We start from the raw sequence: 21,054 nt of genomic DNA on the forward strand, positions 1-21,054 counted from the left end.
TGGAAGTGTGGTCATTAAAAACATTTCCACATGTATCATAAATGTATATCCTCCCTCACAAAAAAAACCCCCAATAAGAGGAGACTAAATAGACTAAATCAGTGATGACGAACCTTTTTTTCCTCGGGTGCGGAAAGAGCATGCATGCACTCTATTGCACCTGTGTGAGAGCCTAAACCATAATTCAATGCCTGGGGTGGACGAAAACAGCTTCCCCCACCTCTCGGGGGCCCTCTGGAAGCTAGAAAAAGCTTCTCCCAATTTCTGGTGGGCCCAGTAGGTTCGTGTTTTGCCCTTCCCAGGCTCCAAAGGCTTCCTTAGAGCTGGGAGAGGTTAAAAACTCTCTGCCCCATCTCCCCGGAGGCTCTCTGGGAGCCAAAAACCCCTTCCAGAACCTGTGGGTGAGCCAAAAATCAGCTTGCCAGCACAAACATGCACATAGGAGCTGAACTAGGGCAATGGTTTGCGTGCCAGCAGATATTGCTCCGCGTGCCAGCATAGGTTCGCCATCATTGGACTAAGTGAATGTTCATATTTGAAATATCCTGTCAAATCAATCATAGGGTTATTAAGGTATATCTTTTAATACTTCACTACAAATAATTAATCTGTAAATGTTTTTTTCTATTAAACACCTATCCCCAAAGGCTAAATAAATAAATAAATAAATAAATAAGCAAATAATAAACAAACAAACAATACATAAATAACCACTCAATCCATTGGAAGCAATACTTTTTGAGATTCATTGGTGCTGCCAGACAAACTGAGCAATATCTTGAATTTTGGCCAGATTTCAGGGTGTGGTAGGGGTGGAGAATCCTCCCTCAAGCCCAACAATCTCCTTCTCTCTCAAGTGATGGACTTGAGTGTAGATTTATAAATCCCAGTTCTGCAATGATATTAGGGAGAGAAAAAAACAAACTAACCTCCAAATGAAGAGACTGAGACGCAGCACTATGGACAAAGAAAGTGAAGGCCTGCCTCCACGCAGGATCTTTAGTGAAATTACAAGTCTGAAGGAAAAGAAACCAGAATTGACATCTGGACGTTAGATCAAAGAGGTTTAGGCTGCAATCCATTTTACAAAGGCATACTTCTAATTAGAAATGGATTTGAATTGCTCTATTCTGCATTCAAATCAGCTCAGTTTCCCTGGGTTCAAAGTGTACAGAGCTGTTCTCTAGAGCAGTGTTTCCCAACCTTGGCAACTTGAAGATATCTGGACTTCAACTCCCAGAATTTCCCAGCCAGCGAATGCTGGCTAGGGAATTCTGGGAGTTGAAGTCCAGATATCTTCAAGTTGCCAAGATTGGGAAACACTGCTCTAGAGGATGGAATATTCGGTTTCCCAGGTTTACTGAATTACAACTCTATGAGTCTCTGCCAGTACAGCCTATTTGGAGGAATGGTGGGAATTGCAGTTCAACAACATCTGGAAGGCATCATTTGTATTACCCAAAGGAGATATGACCTCAAGCTTTATGTAGCAATCACCCTGAGTGCCAGTTCATTTTCTTTCACCAGAGCTATTCGATTTTTTTTTAAATTTAGCAGATCCAGAATAGCATACAGGTAGTATTTGACTTACAACGGTTTTTAGTGACCATTTGAAGGTACAGTACATTGGTGCTGAAAAAAGTAATTTATAACTTATGACCGCTTGCGTTCGTTGCAACACCTGCAGAGTCATGTGATCAAAATTGTGACTCATATTTTCGACAGTTTCAGTGTCCGAGGGTGATGTGATGATCCTCTTTTGTGACCTTCTGACAAGCAAAGTCAATGGGGAGGCCAGATTTACTTAACAGCTGTGTGATTAAACAACTGTTGGGATTTACTTATCAACTATGTCAAGAAAAAAATCATGAAATGGGGCAAAACTCATATAACGAACGTTTCACTTAGCAACATAAATTTTGGGGTCAATTGTGGTCATAAATTGATAACTACCTGTGTTAAACGTTCATGCTAAAATCTGACACTTAATCCTTGTATAATTGATGCTCTGAGCAAGGTGACTTACTTTGACCCTGAGGGTAGAGGAAGAATTTTGCTCCTTGTACAGAGGTTTTAGCCATTAACAAGGCCACAGTTGATCCTGAGACTAGATCAATTAATCCTGAATTTAAAATGGAGCAATAGGGTGTTTCCTTTCCACCCCTTTAGGAGTGATAATTTGCTACATCATAAACTGTTTCCAAAGAACAGGTCAGATTTTGACAGGCTGGTTGTAATCTACTCCCAGCATACATAATCCAGACAAGACTTTCAATCACCTTGTCCCTGCATAGGGGCACAGATCCCCATCTACCATGTCAACATAATGTCTGCTGGGGAAAATCAAGGACTTCAGTAGTGAGGGCTTCATTAGAGCTTGGATGTACTAGCAGCTCTCAAGATGGAGCTCAGGGAAAGCTTTCTCAGCCATCCAGTTGCTTCAAAGGATGCTTTTTTTTCAAATTGGGAACTGTTTTATCCTTCAAGAAGAAGACAACGATGGCAGCATTTCGCTTCTCATCCAAGAATCTCCATCGGTCCTAGCAATTCTGACAGGATGGGGCAGGGGTTGAAAAAGAGGATGTTTCTTTGCAGTCATCTGGTGACTGGTCATTAGTACTCTTCCTCAAGAGTGAATTCAAAAGCTCTCAGGGAGAGTGCCCACAACCACATGGCTGCAAAGAAATATGATCTTTCCAACCACCCTGGTATCCTGTTGGAACTAATTCTTCCATCACTCCCACCATCCTGCCAAAAACTTCTTGGATGAGAAGCAAAAGGTCTTCTTCTTCTTCAATGAAAAATAAAACAGTTTCAAAAAAAAGCACCATTGAGACAAGCGTACCACATCTATTTATAGATGAATGCCACACTTGATCAAATATTTGCTGAATGAGTATACTAGAGTTGAAATCCAGCAGGTTCTAACATGATCTGGACAACCGGTAGAGGAAATTTTGAGTAGTTTGGAGAACTGGCAAATACCACTTCTGGCTGGGGTGGGAATGGAGATTTTGCAGTATCCTTTCCCTGCCACTCCTGCCAAGCCACACCCACTGAACCGGTTGTTAAAAATAATGGGATTATACTGAGATCCAGCAGTATTGATACAGTGTAGTGGCCTTATACAGTATTCAGATTCTCTACAGCTCACATATTTGATATTTGATTTAACGAATACCAAGTTCCTCCCTCTTCTCTTTATTACTTTTCACATCAGTAAAAATATTTGGGCTTAAGTAGGACGCTTGAGGCTGTGTGGCTGAAGTTGCATCCGCTGAGCACTTTTGAAGGGTCTTTTTCAAAACTTCTCAGCAGATGAAAATGGAATCAAGCAGCCTCAAGCATTCAATCCTTTAGTAATCTGGGTTCAAAGCAGAAACCTCTCAAGATGTCCCCTTGCTCCGCCATTTGGGAAACATTGAGCTTTTTTAAAAAAAATAGCATGGCAAGTGTATTATTTTATTTTAATCCATGGTGGTTATATGCTTTACAGGATCTCATCCAATCTCTTGTAAAATTACTTAAAATAAAGCAGGAGGGTTATTTTATCAATTTATAAAGTTTCTTTCTTTTTCTTGATTAAAAAACATGGAGATATTAGTTAAAACAATTAGCCTATCTTCAGCACATGAGGACCAGATACTACTATACTCCATAGGAGGAGGGGACCAAAAATTTGTATGTTTTCTGTTGCCTTGAACTTTAGAAATTTTAACTCCGTCTTGCAGTATTCCTCAGTTTTGGTCATGCTATTTAGGCTATTGAGCTGTTTGGGTTCCCCAGCCTTTCTTTTATCTTAAAAACATCTTGGATACTTTTGAAACATTTTTTTTTCAAAAATTAGTTACCTCAAATTCTATTTTACCTTATGAAAAAAAAGTTGATGTCTATTACCTTGCTTTTGTGAGTTTTGTTGCCCACTGTCAGCAGGACAAATGAAGAAGGTTCTCTTTCTATTTTCTGTCATGTTTAGAATTTTGAAATAAAAGACAGTATTAATAGCAAGATAACATTCACAAGAGAGAATGAGAGAGAGGACATAACATTTACTAAATTGTTTTAGAAAGATTGGAAGAAGGGTTAGAAACCTAAACATGAACCAGAATTTAGTATTTACGTGTTATTCAGCATTTATTCTTCGCAACCCCATGTGTATGTATGTGTGTGTGTGTGTGTATGTTTCTGTATGTATGTATGTATGTACACACACACACATGTTAGACTTGTTTGCTACCTTGAGTTATTTATAAAAAATAATGGAGGCAAGAATACACATAAATAGATTGCCTAATCTTTGTTTCAACATTGTTTCTACATAGCTGTGCTTCACTTATACATTTATTTCAAATATGTAGTATGAAATGGAAAGGCCGGCCCCATCTCCATTTATTTATGGTGTAACTGAGGTCAACTTGGACCTTTTGACCATCTAATTCAAGATCAAACAGGGAGGTGAGCAGGTTCACAGCTCTCCCCAATTTAGCTAGGTTGAGAATTAGCCGGCACTTAGCCAATTATGGCAGATAAGTATGTCATCTGTTCAGATGATGCTTATAATTTGGCCTAGCCACTTGCTATGATTAGATATTTCAGCCAGAAGGTTGGCTGGCTCAAAACTGAAATCTTTGGCTGATGCTGTACCAAACATTACATCATTCATTCATTCATTCATTTATTTATTAGATTTGTATGCCACCCCTCTATGCAGACTCTGGGCGGCTCACAACAACAATAAAACAATTCATGACAAATCTAATAATTAAAAAAAAACATTTAAAAAAAAACCCCATTATTAAAGCAGACATACACACAAACCTACCATACATAAATTGTATAGGCCCGGAGGAGATGTCTCAATTCCCCCATGCCTGACGGCAGAGGTGGGTTTTAAGGAGTTTACAAAAGGCAAGGAGGGTGGGGGCAGTTCTAATCTCCGGGGGGAGCTGGTTCCAGAGTGTCATGTAGCCAATCTCTTGTATTTTCGCTTTGCACAAATCTTGGCATTGAGCATATCTTTGGCAGTTTGTGCATTTAGAACCTTTTCTTTAAAAAAAAATCTTTTAGCACTTATTAAATCCTTATTGTAGCATTTTTTGTTCAATACCCATTCAGAAATAAGAGATATTTACCTTGAGATATCTGTCTTTCTTGTATTTCTTTGCTTCATTTTCGCCATTGGAATATTCCAATTGATTTTTCTACATTAGGAAAGGATTTTGAAATGAAAAAAGAGTTTCAGAAAATTAAGTGACATGACAGTGTTGGACTGCTTCCCCAAAAAACCTTACCTAGGATTTTTGTAGGACTATTTTCTATCTGAGCTATTTTATTTGGGTTGGTTGGCTTTGTATTTTTATGGTCCTGTTCTAGTCTCTGCTGCTTTTAGTTTATTTTCACCATTTTCAACTCAACATGTTTTCAAAATTAGTATATCAATTGAAGGGCAGCCCAAGACAGGGTAGTACACATCAGGAATGAAAAGTGTATTAATGCTGTCAGCAATGAGAATCTTAGAAGACAGCTAAAAATGTCTTTTTTTTAGCATGGATAAGCTAAGCATTTAGTAGGAAAAAAGTTCTTCCACCAATGAAACAAAGCTAAAATTCTGAATTATAGAAAAACAGCAAATGGTTGATGCCAATAAGTTGGGAAATCCAACACCTATTGTAGACACAATAGGAATCCTGTGACTTTCTTGAAGTTGCTGAAATACAACTAATAGCAGTCCCAGGTAATATAGTCAATAATCAGGAATGCAGGGAGTGATAAATCAGCAACATCTGGGGAATCTCTGAAAAACATACAAAGCTTAGAAAAGGGAAAACATCATCAGTTCACTTCATAATACTTTGCAGCCTTTATCATTTCCATTGACTGGCTAATTAGATACTGTTGATTCTCTGCTTTGTCTTTTGAAACCTTGATTTCCACAACATATACCCACTATATTGTTGTTTGTTACATAGGCATATGTACCATGCATTATATCCAATTTTGGCTGGGCAAGGCATCGAACAAGAAATACTGGAATTAGACAATTTACAACTACGTCGCCTCCAATCTGATCTAAATGTAGTTCATAAAATCATATATCAGAATGTCCTTCCTGTTAATGACGACTTCACCTTCAACTGCAGCAATACATGAGCACGTAATAGATTCAAACTAAATGTAAACCTCTCCAAACTTGACTTTACGACTTTAGCAACAGGGTGATAAAGGCCTGGAATGCGCTACCTGACTCTGTGGTTTCTTTCCCAAAACCAAAAACTTTAACTTTAGACTGTCTACAATCGACCTCACCCCATTTCTAAGAGGTCTGTAAGCGACGTGCATAAGCGCATCACTGCCTACCGTCCCTGTCCAACTTGTCCTCTTTTATTCTTACCTTTTAAACTTACGTTATATTTATACAAACTACTACTATCCTATACATGTTTGACAAATAAATAAATAAATAAACAAATAAACTTATGTCAGATATACAGCTGTGCTTTGCCACTGCAAACCACATCTTGAACAAACAGCAAGCATACTAAAAATGTAAACATTTAAATTTGTGTTGCCTGAGAATATGTGGAAATGTTATTTATTTGGTTTACTTACAGGAAGGTTTAAAGCACTGTCCAAATACACGATGAGCATTCCGGTGGCAAGGCCATTCCTACACTACAAACAAACAATTCCACAAAAAATTAATATACATATGTGAACACTGCAAATATTTCAAGGCCCTCCTCCATCCCCTAACAATTAGAGGGTAATTCAAGCATTACCCAATGGTGTGATATTATCCCAAGTTCCTTAGAGATGCAAATCCTGCCCAATCAACACAACTGTATTTGCTACAGTGATGTTTTATATATAGCTCAAGGAAGAAATTACACAAGATGGCAGGAACACTGGGTTATTTCTTTGTTCTGAATCCTTTCAGTCGTTTTGAAGCACGTATTTCTTCTCAAGTCCCAGAAAGCACTCACCTCGCTAAGTTTCTCTTGATTGGTGACCAGAGAAAACCACTCGAGCTTTAAATGGACATGCCCACTTGCTATCTTGCTCAAGGGAAACCACTTCACAAAAAGAAAGAAACCACATCAGTGCCAGAAATACACATAAATTGCCTCTATGTTGATCTGTATTCAGGGAGAAATTGAGGAACTCATCGATCTTGATACTTTATGGGAACTGCCTTGAGGTGATACACAATATTGTAGAGTTTCCTGCCTAAGCAGTGGGTTGGACTAGAACAGTGATTTTCAACCTTTTTTGAGCCGCGGCACATTTTTCACATTTACAAAACCCTGGAGCACATTGGGGGGGGGGGGGCTAAAATAAGTTTGGACAAAAAAATTCTCTCTCTCTCTCTCTTCCTCCTTTTCACTCTATTTCTCTCTCACTCCCTCTTTCTCTCCCTTCCTTCCTCTTTTTTTCTCTCTCCCCATCTTTTCCTTCCTTCCTCTCTTTTTTGCTCTCTTTCTCTCTCTCTCCCTACCTCTATGTCTTTCTCTCTCCCGGCTTCCCACCCTCTCTTTCTTTCTCTCTCTTTCTTTCTTTCTTTCTCTTTCTCTCTTTCTTTCTCTCTCTCCCTCTTGCTCTCTCTCTCTCCCTCTTGCTCTCTCTCTCTATTGCTTTCTTTCTCTCTCTTGTTCTCTTTCTCCCTCTCTCTCTCTTTCTTTCTCTCTCTCTTGCTTTCTTTCTCTCCTTCTTTCTCTCTCTCTTGTTTTCTTTCTTTCTCTTTCTTTCTCTCTTTCTTTCTTTCTTTCTTTCTCTCTCTCTCTCTCTTTCTTTCTTTCATTTTCTTTCTCTCTCTGAGCATCGCAGCACACCTGACCATGTTTCATGGCACACTAGTGTGCCGCGGCACACTGGTTGAAAAACACTGGACTAGAAGATCTCCAAGGACCCTTCCAACTGTGATATTCTATTCTATTCTACCTTAAAACCTGCTCCTTTTTAACTGTATTTGTTCAGCTGGAAAAGGAAAAACCATGATTGCTGAGGCACAATGAGCCCTAATTTGAAAAACAGATGGAATTTAATTTTACAAGAAATGACAATACCCAAACTGCGCAGGAAATTAAGAGGTGAGCCATAAGAACAGTTCAGCACCTTTTATTAGCTAGTGCTAAAGGTAAAACGGAGAAGGGAAGCCATGTTTAAAGGCTTCCCTTAAGTCGGCCAGCCCCCTGACAGCCCGTTGAATCTCCCGCCATTATAATAGACAATCAGCGACGGGTATGCTAATTTGGTCACACATGGCTGTACGTAACACAAACAAATTATTTTTATGCTGCAGAAAAAAAGGATAGCCCTCCATTATTTTTATAGAAAGGCTCCTCCTGATTAAATGGGCTATAAGAGGGAGGAGCAATAAAGCACAATCAGGTCTGAAAGATTCTGTTTCAGATAATCCTTGACTTATGACCATAATTGAGCCTGGAATTACTGTTGTCTGCACTAGCCATTAAGCAGATCATCACATGACTGCCCAATTTTAGGTCCTTTCCTTTGGTGTGGTTAGTGAATACAGCAGATTGTAAAATAACACCATGGTCATTTAGCAAATGTCTGTAATGGGCATTTTTGCTGAAAACCAGAACTTCAAATGGTTGCTAAGCAGCCAGTTATAAGTCAAGAATTACCTGTCGTAATAAAGAATAGTTCTAGAATTCTTATGGAGTCTGTTTTTGATCTGGTCTACTCTGAAGAGCTGACAGGTGCAACCTATCTAGGTCTATGTTCTACTCAAAAGCAAACTGCTCCTCCATTTAAATACTCTCACAATGTTCAATCGATCCACTTAGTCTCTCAAGAATCAGAATAAGATCAGTAATCATTGTACTACATGTGCACTCATTTACTTGATGATGCAAAGATTCTTGCACCATTTGATCTGTATATTTGTACATATACATATATGTGGTCAGTAGTGGGTTCTAAAGCCTGTCGCTAGTGGTTCACCTGTGCGCACGATGCTTCTGCGCATACGGGTGGGCGGAGCTTCCCACCACAGTCACTACTGGTTCGCTGAACCAGGACGAACTGGGAGCAACCCACAGCTGCTTGTGGTGCAACAAACTCTCAGTATAATGAAATTTCCCTTTGAAACCAATGCTATCACAAACGAATAATCTGCAGAGATTTTACAAGACCTTGTAATCTCACAAGACATACAAACATTTCTAATTTCCTCTAAGAGCAATGAGAACTCACATGTCTGGGGGGAAAAACTCCCTGTCCTACTTAGGTTTTACATTTTGTAAAACCTTATGTTTTTATAGTGGATAAGACTCTCATAAAATATGGCACAACTTTTAAAGAACTACTGCCGCATATGTTCAGCCAAAACCAAAACATACCTCATCAACAATTCTGTCTTTCATCACATCTACAAGGTTTATAACCAAGCTGTGAAAAAATAAAAGAAATCACACAAAGGAAATCATTTGGGACAGCTGTATTTGTTTTCATAATGAATAGCTACCAGATGCTGCTATGGAGACGTATAGCACCTTACACTGAACTGTGATTTTTAAAAAAAAATTATAGTAACGCCTGGAGTTCCATGAAATAGTCTGGCTTGTAGCCTGTGAGCAAATTTCAAAAGAATCTCATAGATTCTAATAACTGAGTGCTCCTAAGGGAGTTATCATATTTTTTGGAGTATAATATGCACCTTTTTACCCCCCAAAAGAGGGTGAAAGCTTTGGTACATCTTATACATAGAATGTAGCCCCACCCAGCCACACCCACCCTTTGGCCTCTGCCTGCCAGCAATTTACCTCCTTGCAGAAAACAGAACAGAGTCTGTTAAGCCAAGCAACTCATTATCAGTTTCCCAACCCTCAGCTGATTTGAGGCTGCCACTTGCTAAATTGAAAGTGAAACTAGCTGCATGGAGGCAAATTGCTGGAAGGGAGAGGCAGATTTTATTTTCTCCTAAACCGGATGCAAGGAGATAAGTCAACAACTATAAATGTCTGTAGAATGTTCAAATTATTAGACTTATTTTTAAAGACTGCTTTATGATTGTTCTAGACCAGTGTTTCCCAACCTTTTTTGAGCCGCGGCACATTATTCATGTTTTCAAAATTCTGGGGAACACTGAAGGGGGGGGGGGGCTAAAGAAAAGTTTGGACAAAAAAAATCTCTTCCTCCATTTCACTCTATTTCTCCCTCCCTCTTTCTCTCTCTTCCTTCCTTCCCTTCTTTCTCTCCATCCCTCTTTCTTTCTTTCTTCCTCTCTTTTTTGCTCTCTTTCTCTCTCCCTCCTTCCCTCCCTCTATGTCTTTCCCTCTCCCTCCTTCCCCCCTTTCTTTCTCTCTCTCTCTTGCTTTCTTTCCCTCTCTTTCTCTTTCTTTCTTTCTCTCATTCTCTCTCCCCTCCTTTTTCTCTCTCTCTCTTTCTCTCTCGTTCACCACGCCAGCAACAGAGAAAAAAAGAAAGAGCGAGAGAGAGCCGGAGAGAGAGTGGAGTGCGCAGCAGCCATCAGCCTCCTTGCCCTCCCAGACGTCCCCAGCGCCCGGCCTCGCGCCGCCTCCCGTTAGCCCGGCCGAAAGCCACACAGTCCCGGACTCCCGGATTGCTCGCTTCTCCGGCCAGCGCGGTGCTTTCCTGGGCAGATGGCTTTGCTGACCGGAGAAGCGAGCGATCCGGGAGTCCGGGACTGTGTGGCTTTGCGCCATGAAGAGAAAACGGCAGCAAGGAAAAGTCGGCCGTTTTCTCTTCATGGCGCAAAGCCACACAGTCCCGGACTCCCGGATCGCTCGCTTCTCCGGCCAGCGTGGCGCTTTCCTGGGCAGATGGCTTTGCTGACCGGAGAAGCGAGCAATCCGGGAGTCCGGGACTGTGTGGCTTTGCGCCATGAAGAGAAAACGGCAGCAGGGAAAAGTCAGCCGTTTTCTCTTCATGGCGCAAAGCCACACAGTCCCGGACTCCCGGATTGCTCGCCCCAAGGCAGGAGGCGGCGGCGGAGGAGAGTGGGCGGATCGGGCGGGCAATGGGGCAGGGCGGAGAAGCCAGGGGCGCATTTGGCCGGAGGCACCGTGGGGAGGCAGGGGCAGGGAGGTGCGGCAGTAGGTGCCTCCGGCCAAACGCGCCCCTGGCTTCTCCGCTCTGCCCCATTGCCCGCCCGATCCGCCCACTCTCCTCCGCCGCCTCTCGCCGCGGCACACCTGATGGTGTCTCGCGGCACATTAGTGTGCCGCGGCACACCGGTTGGGAAACGCTGTTCTAGACAACAAAATGAAGACGCTTTTTAAAATAAATGCTTGATCTGAAGAGGCCCAGTGGTATAGTATTTCTTTTAAATAGCACAGAATAATCTGGCCCATACTTCCAGAAAGCCATATAGCAGAAGAAGACCCAGTACAACATTACACACATTAAAAAAAAGGAATCTGTGTCCCTTACCTGCCCAAGAAATCATCTTTATCTGGATCTTCATCATAAATATCAACTTCTAGATCTTGGCCAGGTACTTCATGAACAACAAACTGAAATGATTGGAAGAAAAAATTAGTAACGAAAGAAAATAGCTAGTAATTATTTTTATAAAATGGCACTATGTCAGGTAAAAAGTCTTTCAGTTCTCCTGTGCAGGGCAGGGGTGTCAAATTCAAGGCCAAGGGGCTGAATCTGGCCCATGGAGTGCTTAGAACTGGCCCTTGGGGATGCCCTGGAAATAGCAAAGGACTAGCCTGTGGTGGGTCTTCCAGCAAAAATGGGGCTCGCGAGGGCTTCTGGCAGCCATTCTGAGCTCCATTTTTGCTGGCAGAGGGTTGAAGGTCTTTACAGGCGAAAACAGAGCTCGGAAGCCCATTTTTGCTGGCAGAGCACTTGGGCCACCACAGGTGCTCCCAACATGATTGATATTGAGCTAGTCATGCCCAGCCTGGCCTCACCTACCCCGGCCCCCCAAGGTTACATACAGCTCTGATGCGGCACTCAATGAAATTGAGTTTGACACTCCTGGTGTAGGGCATTAAATTAAAAGTCTTCCAGTTCTTCTGAAGTTACTCGCATTGTAATAGGAGTCTCAGTGACACAGTGGTTAGAGTGCAGTACTGCAGCCTACTTCTGCTGACTGCTGGCCGCCTGCAATTTGGCACTTTAAATCTCACCAGGCTCAAGGTTGACTCAGTCTTCCATTCTTCCGAGGTCGGTAAAATGAGGAGCCAAATTGTTGGGGGCAATATGTTGGCTCTGTAAACCGCTTGAAGAGTGCTGTAAAGTACTGTAAAGTGGTACATAAGTCTTAAATGCTATTACTATTGCTATTGCCACACACCAACTGAAGTGGCGGAAGAATAAAGTTGCTCCTCGTGGTCTTTATAATCAATTAAATTGAGATGAGTGTAATAGGAGCAATGTTTCTCTTTGAAACAGAATTCAATCCATTGCAAGAAAAACATTAAAGAAACCATTAATGCATAAACACAACTTGTTGGTGAAACAACAACAGTAAACTCTTTCAAGTATTCTTTAATTAATTATATTGTCTTAATTGGAAAGTTTTTTTTTCTAGAGAACGTACTACAGTTATTCCAAAAGCTTAATGAAAAAGCCTTTCAAATAGCCTTTCACTCACTTTCTTTAAAAAGGACAAAGCAGACAATATTTAGAATGGGGTTGTTTTTCCCTTTGTAAATTAGTTTTCTATCATTCCGGTAAACTGTTTAGTCCTGTGAATTAGTTTGCAATTAATCCATTTCTGTTGTTGACAACAAGACATATATTTTAATGCCTTTTAGATACTTAGAATTACAACGCCCTTAGACACGAAGCAAAAATATTCAGTAATTGTAGAAATTGCAGTCAGAATAGTATTTGTTTGCCTATTCCTGCTGAAATATTGTTTCCTCAATCACTTTTATATTCCTTATTCAAACTATTTACAGAAACAAAAAAAAATCCTTTTAGAACACATTTAGTTTCAAAACTATATTAAAATAGTTTGTAAGCCTACATTCACTTATCATACATTCTTTGGGGCTTAATTTGGAGAAGACATATAGAGAATTGTTGGTAATATAGGTAAAATTCCAGACACAACCACCCAATTGTTTCAACTGATCTAGCATTATGTTAGTCAACTTCCACAATAATTTGTTTCCCCTCCTTCATCCTCCCCTTTTCTCCCATGCATGCTTTAAGATATGTACCATCTCAAATCTGCTACATAAGATTCAGGAGGTGGGATATATTGTAAACAATCCCCAACACTTTGTTTCTAAATAGGCAAGGAGAAATATCACCTCAAATTTTTCATGCCAGATGGGATTCAGGTCTCTTTGTATTGTTTTGCTCCGGAGTTGAACCAGGCCGACTCGAAGGAGAGCATAAGGGTCCGATTTGCCCCTGCCAAGGAAGTTGTCTTTTTGGACAAGATTTTCAGCTTCCAAAAGATACACTCTTAGGACTCCCTTGAAAAAAATACAATTGTTAAATATTATATAGGATCTTCATCCCAAAGAAGGAAATACTGCCGGTGGTCTTCCTCCCCCGGCGCATTTTGCAGGAGGCCCGGGGGACACGGAGATCGGTGGCCGCCGCCATTTTGGATTCGGCCGAGATCTCGCGAGGCTTCGCGAGATCTCGGCCGATAATCAGGCCAGAGTGGCCTGATTGATGACGTGTCCGGGTGGGGCCTGCCAGTCCTATAAAAGGGCGGGCAGGCCCAGGGCTCAGCCTTTTCGCCCGGACTCAGCGTCAGAGCAGACACCCGACCGCCCTCCCTATCTTGCAGTATGCTATTCTGGGTCGCCCTAGGGGGCCGAATAGGAATTTTTGGTGTTCTGGCCTTTTAGCCATGACCGTTTTTTCGCCTATTCCACACTGTGGAGACGGATAAGCGGTTAGGGGGTGCTTGCACCTGTTTTAGGTTAATTGGCTTACCTTTGGTCATTTGGGTAGGCAGGTTATGGGCGGAAAACTGGGTGGTGGTTTAGCAACTGTGTGTTCTCCGTTGGGCATCTTTGGGGATGATTGACAGGTTCTCTCCAAAGGCTTGTGGTATTGGCGACCTGAGCAGTTGGGGGGAACCTGTCTTTGGGTCCCGCCCATTTAATTCCCCTTCTAGGGGTTAGCTGGCGGGACCTCCCACATGCAAGTGCATGGCAAGGTCTCAGGTGAAGGAGTGGTCCCTCACCTTGATTAGCATGGAGCTACGCCCATAAGTTGCCCCGGAAGTTTATTATACGTCATTTTCCGCCCCGGAAGCAATTGTTTGACCCTGCGGGTCCTTGTTAGGGTTATAGTTAATTATGCTAATTATGCTGATTTATTTAAAATAAATATGCAAATTTATTTTAATAAAAATGACCCAGTTTTAAATCCAGCTCTTGTGTCCGTGTCGTTACTCTGCCTCTCCTGCAAATGGGGAATGTCTCTAACCACAACCCACAGAAGCAACTTAAATGAAATCTGGCAGTAAAACATTTAAATTTATTAGAATAATCTATGTTGTTATTTTGCATTTTGCTTTTATTATGAGCCTTTCATCAATCTTTGTGCCTTTTATTGTGATGGATAAGAAGAGAAACCAATTAGTTTGCTTTTAATAATTCTCTGGTGAATTGGATGGGTGGGGCACAAAATGCCTTTTTTGGCAATCTTTTTGCAATCAAAAAACCATTTACCAAAATAAACTTGCACTAATTCAAAGTTTGCTATATATTTACTGAATTTTATTCATTCTGAATGGATTCCCACCATGCCTTTGTCTGTTCAAAAATTCTTTCCAAATCAGGATGTGGGGTTTTTTTTAATGATAAGGAAACTTTCCCAATCTTTTAAAGATTAGAATAGAATAGAATTCTTTATTGGCCCAGTGTGATTGCACATACAGTGGAACCCCGACATAAGAGCTGCTCGACTTAAGAGCTACTCGAGATAAGAGCTGGGAGAGGAGAGACATTTTTTTATTTTATTTTATTTATTACTTGGATTTGTATGCCGCCCCTCTCCGCGATACGAGCCGAGAAGAGCCGGGCTGGCTTACTTTCCTTCCTTCCCGCGCTGATGCAGAGCCACTCGAACAAAGCGTCGCGCCCCTCTGATGCTTTCGGCGGCTTCCGAAGCGACGCTGGGCTCTTTTGCCGCCAAAAGCGTCAGGGGGGCGTGACGCTTTGTTCGAGTGGCTCTGCATCAGCGCGGGAAGGAAGGAAAGTAAGCCAGCCCGGCTCTTCTCGGCTCGTATCCCGGCACTTGGTGAGTGGAGAGGCGGTCGCCTCCCCTGCCGCCCCACTCTGGGGGTCCTTGGCTTCTGCTGGGGGTGGGGGGATCCGAACGCTGTTTTGAATTTCACATTCCGAGTGGCCCAAACGCCAAAGGCGAACTTCCGCACCTCAGGAGTTAGCTCGCAAACGGCGCGGCTGTTTTAAAACATCGCTGCCGGCCTGGGGGGGGAGAGGGAAAGGGGGGAGAGAAAGAGAGAGGGAGAGAGAGAGAGAAAGAGAGAGGGAAAGGGGGGGAGAGGGGGGAGAGAAAGAGAGAGGGATAGAAAGAGAGAGTGAGTGAGAGATGCTCAGTGAGCCTTTCTTTGAAGTTGCCTTTCTTTCTTTCTTTCTCTCTCTCTTTCTTTTTCTCTCTTGCTCTCTTGCTCTTTCATTCTTTTTTCTTTCTCTTTCTTTCTTTCTTTCTCTTTCTTTCTTTCTTTCTTTCTCTTGCTTTCTTTCTTTCTCTTGCTTTCTCTCCTTCCTTCCCTCCTTCCATTTCTTTCATTCTCCCTCTCTATTTTTATTTCTCTTTCATTTTCTTTCTTTCTCTCTTGCTTGCTTTCTTTCTTGCTCTTTTTCTTTCTCTCTTTTACCTTCCCTTCCTCTATTTCTTGCTTTCCTTTTCCTTCCTCCCTTCTTTCCTCCCTCTACAGGATTGGGTGGCAGTGAAGTTGAATAAATAACTACAGTTTAATGAATAAAAATAAAAGTTTGCCATGTTGATTGTTTTGGGTAAAAAGAGGAAGGGAAGGAAAGCTCTCAGCTTATCATCTTATTAATAAGTAAAGTTACATTTATTCTTGCAATGTCTTTTTGCATAATTTAGACTAACTTTGTGAGTTTTTTGAGGGCTGGAACCAATTAAAATTATTTACATTAATTCCTATGGGGAAAAGTCGTTCGAGATAAGAGCTGCTCGAGTTAAGAGCGCAGGTCCGGAACGAATTAAACTCGTATCTCGAGGTACCACTGTACAAGGAATTATGTGATATTCTGGATAAAGATAGGGATCAAAAAGAGAGGAAAAGGCAAACACTAATTAGTTAAAACAACTAGACCAGAGGTGGGTTCCTACCAGTTTTAACCATTTCTATAGAACTGTTAGTAAACTGGTGATGATGCTATGAAATCGGTTCTGTCAGTACCAGTTTGTGACCACCGCCATCTTGTTTTTGGCTTCTGCGCATGCACAGAAGCAGTTTTTTGCTTCTGTGCATGTGCAGAAGCTGAGTTTTTGGCACTGTGTGACTGCATCTTCATGGCACAGCCACGTGGCACACAATATGTATACAGCCATGTAGCGCGGGAAGCGTAGGAAGCGAATGGGTGCTGAGATAAGTTAGAACCCACCCCTGAGCTAGACAAATCTTTGTCTCCACTGTGCTGATTCAAATACAAGCATGGTACAAGTTTGCAACCTCCCCTTCAAGTGTCACAGCATGACAAGTGTGTCGAAGAACAAACAAGTTGGGAAAAGCCTAATTCTTTCTATATTTTTCTATATTTTGAGCCAGGCGCCTCACTAACAAATCTTCAAAGTGCAACTCTGACCCCAGACTTACACGTGGAATAGGAAACCGCAACTGAGCCACATTCATGTTCTTTTTCAATGGGATTGTGACTCTATTTGGCAACACCAGCCGGGCAGCAATTTGATCTTGAATTAGTGAGTCTGAAAATAAACTGAAATAATAAAGGAGACATTTAATTCAAAACAAAACAGAAGTCATATGTGTGTAACACTGCTCTATTGAGCTTGTGACTCTTGTATTATTTATAGATATCATCTTAGCAGACTGCCCAAGTCTGTTGCCCATCAAAAGATATGGGATGCAGGGTTTATTATAGAAGGGAGGCTGGCTCAGGTTTATTTTCAGCCTGAGAGTTTAGGATGCTTTGTTACAAAGAGGTAAGTCGTTTAAGACATAACATCTTGAAAAAAACATAGAAAACAAGGCTATTTACTGATGTGCAGATAAGCCTGAGGTAGTTATACCTCTTCTATCACTCCTTCAAGGTGCACTTGACTCTGGCAAGTGCCCGAACAAGTTCCTGCTCTTGTTTTCTTGGCAAGATTTTCAGAAATAATTTGTGCTTGTCTTCTTCTAAGAAAGAGAAGAACTGGAACAAACACCTAGCTGGCTTTGTGCTGAATGAAGGTGGAAGTAGAATCTTTTAGATTCCAGGCTGGTGCTTTAACCACTATACCAGTGTTTCTCAATCATGTCAACTTGAAGAAATGTGGATTTCAAGTCCTAGATGTTCTATTGATGAGCCAAGGTGGCACAGCAGGTAGAGTGCAGTACTGCATGCCACTAAAGCTGACTGCTAGATCTGCAGGTTAGCGGTTCAAATCTCATCACCGGCTCAAGGTTGACTTATCCTTCCATCCTTCCGAGGTAGGTAAAATGAGGACCCGGATTGTTGGGGCAATATGCTGGCTCTGTTAAAAAGTGCTATTGCTAACATCTTGTAAGCCGCCCTGAGTCTAAGGAGAAGGGCGGCATAAAAAAATTGAATGAATGAATGAATGAATGAATGAATGAATGAATAAATAAATAAATAAGTATTGCCAACTGACTTTGTGGGTACCAAATTGATATCCATCCTCATCTCATGTTAAATTCTTTTATTTCAACAACTTTTACTTTTCCTATCAGTAACGTAAAACATCAAAACTCCTAACGCCAACAAATCTACAGGTAATTATTTTGGGGAAGCAAAAACTCTTCTTCTTATGAGGTAAGAAGAATATTTTTCCTTCATTAAAATAACCAAACCAAAATCAATAAAAAGAAACATAAGCACTCAAAGACATCTTTATTTGTTGAGATTGTCAAAACCATAATAGAATTATTTTCTTGTGGATGTGAAAATTTATTTTGGTTAGTATGGACATTACTTTTGCGGTGACACAAGGTGTGGTAAAGTAGCAAAGCAAGCAAAAAACTCCCATGGGAAACCAAGAAGCTCAAAGGCTCCTGACAGTTCTAAGTGGAATTACAAAGAAGACTCTATAAGAATGTTACTAGTGGGTTCATTGTGTGGTCTTATGCCCATGGTTGCTGGGATGTCTATGAAGGACATTAGTTCTGTTTGATTTGCCCTGTGCTCACCCACAATAGAATGGCCATAAAGCATCTCTTTTGTTTAATCTCCATTTTGAGATTTTATTTATTTTATATTATTGTTTTATAAATAATGCAAGGTAGTGGACATTCTTAACACTCCTTTCTCCCCCTGACAACAACAGCCCTGTGAGGTGGATTGGGCTGAGAGTGGCTGGCCCAAAGTCATCAAAGTTTTTTCATATTTATTTATTTATTTATTCATTCATTCATTCATTCATTCATTCATTCATTCATTCATTTGTCCAAATACATAGGAAGAAAAATAGACATGTAGTAATATATATAAGGGAGGTAATATATATCTAAGGCAGGCCTAGAACTCACAGTCTCCTGCTTCCTAGGACAGCAAACAAACCACTAGACCAAACTGGGTCTTTAACGGTTAGATGATTCCCAGCTCATTTGGAGAGAGGCACTTACCTAATGCCTGGAGCATCCAACAGGTTTGTTAGCCCCGCCCAATTGATTTCCAAGTGCTGCAATAAGAATTAAGCCAACAGCAAAAAATGCAAGATTAGTAACTGGAAACAGAGCTGTTTTAAAAAGTAGGAACATGGAAATCTAGTTTATATCAAATTAGATTTTAGATCCTACTGAGATCCTTGAGATCCTTTTGAAATCCTATTGGAAATACCAGAAAAATGAACCTGCAATTTTTTCTTGATGCATGTAGCATACTATTGAAGAAGTCCAGAATATTGAGTACAATAAAATCACCATAATTATAACAATAAAATTATTCAAACATTTGACAACAAATAATGAAACATCCTTCATTCCTCTAATATATTTACGGCATTTTAATTAAGCATGAGTATTGTATCACCGTTCTGAGTGAATTCAGACAGTCAACCAAACGAGCCTTGAGGAATTATGTCGTCATTTATGTTACCCATCCATTATAGCAGAGTAGCATTTTGGCTACTGCTACAAGTTCCATGTGTAAGAAAACTAACCAGCTAGCAAGGCAGCCTCAGGGCAGGAACATGATTTGTGTTCAAAGGAGATGAATAAGCATCACCAAAGCATTGGTTCATTTCCTTCACTGGAGCCTATGGCACTGACTGGATTCTTCTCATGCCTTTGCAATGAAGGGTTGAGACAATCGGCATGTGTCAACGTTCTAAACTTAACACATGTTTGTCAGATGTATATACTTGGCCAGAACTCACATAGCTAGTTTCAGGAATAACAGTGCACTCTGAGTGCTGAATTATCATAGCAAGGCAGGGACCTTCTCTCCTGCTTCCTCCTGCTTCCTCTATGGCAGTGATGACAAATCTTTTTTGGCTTTTTGCACACATTGGATAGTAAGTGTTGGTTATGACCTATAAAGCCCTTCATGGCATCGGACCAGAATATCTCCAGGACCGCCTTCTGCTGCATGAATCCCAGCGACCAGTTAGGTCCCACAGAGTCAGCCTTCTCTGGGTCCCGTCGACTAAACAATGTCGTTTGGCGGGACCCAGGGGAAGAGCCTTCTCTGTGGCGGCCCCGACCCTCTTGAACCCGCTCCCCCCGGAGATTAGAACTGCCCCCACCCTCCTTGCCTTTTGCAAAGTCCTTAAAACCCATCTCTGCCATCAGGCATGGGGGAATTGAGACATCTCCCCCGGGCCTATACAGTTTATGCATGGTATGGTTGTGTGTATGTTTGCTTTTAATAATGGGGTTTTTAGTGTTTTTTAAATTATTAGATTTGTTGTACATTGTTCTATTGTTGCTGTGAGTTGCCCCGAGTCTTCGGAGAGGGGCGGCATACAAATCTAATAAATAATAATAATAATAATAATGGTAATGGTAATAATAATAATAATAATAATAATAATAATAATAATAATAATAATGTGCCCACGTTCATAAAGCAATGCCTTGTGCATGCACACAACCTCTTTTCTCCCCCTGTGCATGCATATCCCCACCCCTGTGGTGTCCCCCGCATGCATGCACACAGGCCTCATTAAAACCTCCAGACTTCCAGTAGGCCCATTGGGTTGTTTTTTGCTCTCCCCAAGTCTCCTGAAGCCTGGGGAGAGCGAAAATGGCCAAAAAGAAAGCCTAAAATCAGCTAAACAGCGGGCGCATATGCACTGGAGTTGACAGAGGGCAATGCCTCACGTGCACTCAGATATGTGCCATAGGTTCTCCATCACTGCTCTGTGAGTTTGGAGATGAGTAACAAAGGTACAGAGACTTCTTCAGAGACTTCTTCCATGAATGAATCCTCCTGTGCAATAAAACATCTCTTTCAATGCTTTAGCCATCTGAATTTTAACGCTGATTTTTGTTTTTCCTTGTAAGGAAAATTTGTAATTTGTTCTTAACTCTGTTTTCAAACAGCGTTTGATTCATGTGCTTATATGGTTTTATTATGGTGTTGTAAACCACCCAAAGTCAGTTAAACAAGTTGAGTGGTGTAGAAATTGAATCAATGAATTTAAAAAAATTACAGCATATGGGTGAAGAATGGTGTCTGAACATACAAGACTGGAACATCAATTTCAGGGCAATGAGGGCAAAGAGGAGGCTTAAGGATCTTGAACCAAACCAACCTTTTGAACTGATACTATTTTTCCCCCTGGAATACAAAATAATTGAAAACTCAGAGTGAGCACCATATAAAAGCTGTGACTTTATGCATATTTGTGTGATATTAGAATGCTTCAGATTATCTATCTATCTATCTATCTATCTATCTATCT

At 41.1% G+C, this 21,054-nt stretch overlaps 1 protein-coding gene across 4 annotated transcripts in view; it reads right to left on the minus strand.

Annotated features, from left to right (window-relative positions):
* Positions 1-21,054, minus strand: part of ESYT3 (extended synaptotagmin 3) — a 64,406-nt gene that overhangs the window by 23,607 nt on the left and 19,745 nt on the right. For all 4 annotated transcript variants that reach the window (XM_070730769.1, XM_070730763.1, XM_070730786.1 and 1 more), the window contains exons 7-16: positions 18,773-18,828; positions 16,784-16,904; positions 13,260-13,427; positions 11,416-11,498; positions 9,363-9,411; positions 6,984-7,073; positions 6,610-6,672; positions 5,133-5,201; positions 3,898-3,963; positions 930-1,016 (exon numbers count right to left, since the gene is read on the minus strand). In XM_070730769.1, coding sequence (XP_070586870.1) covers positions 930-1,016; positions 3,898-3,963; positions 5,133-5,201; positions 6,610-6,672; positions 6,984-7,073; positions 9,363-9,411; positions 11,416-11,498; positions 13,260-13,427; positions 16,784-16,904; positions 18,773-18,828 — 852 coding nt within the window. The remainder of the gene's footprint in view (positions 1-929; positions 1,017-3,897; positions 3,964-5,132; positions 5,202-6,609; positions 6,673-6,983; positions 7,074-9,362; positions 9,412-11,415; positions 11,499-13,259; positions 13,428-16,783; positions 16,905-18,772; positions 18,829-21,054) is intronic.

This window comes from Erythrolamprus reginae, chromosome 1 (assembly GCF_031021105.1).
Source record: "Erythrolamprus reginae isolate rEryReg1 chromosome 1, rEryReg1.hap1, whole genome shotgun sequence".
Taxonomy (NCBI): Eukaryota; Metazoa; Chordata; class Lepidosauria; order Squamata; family Dipsadidae; genus Erythrolamprus; species Erythrolamprus reginae.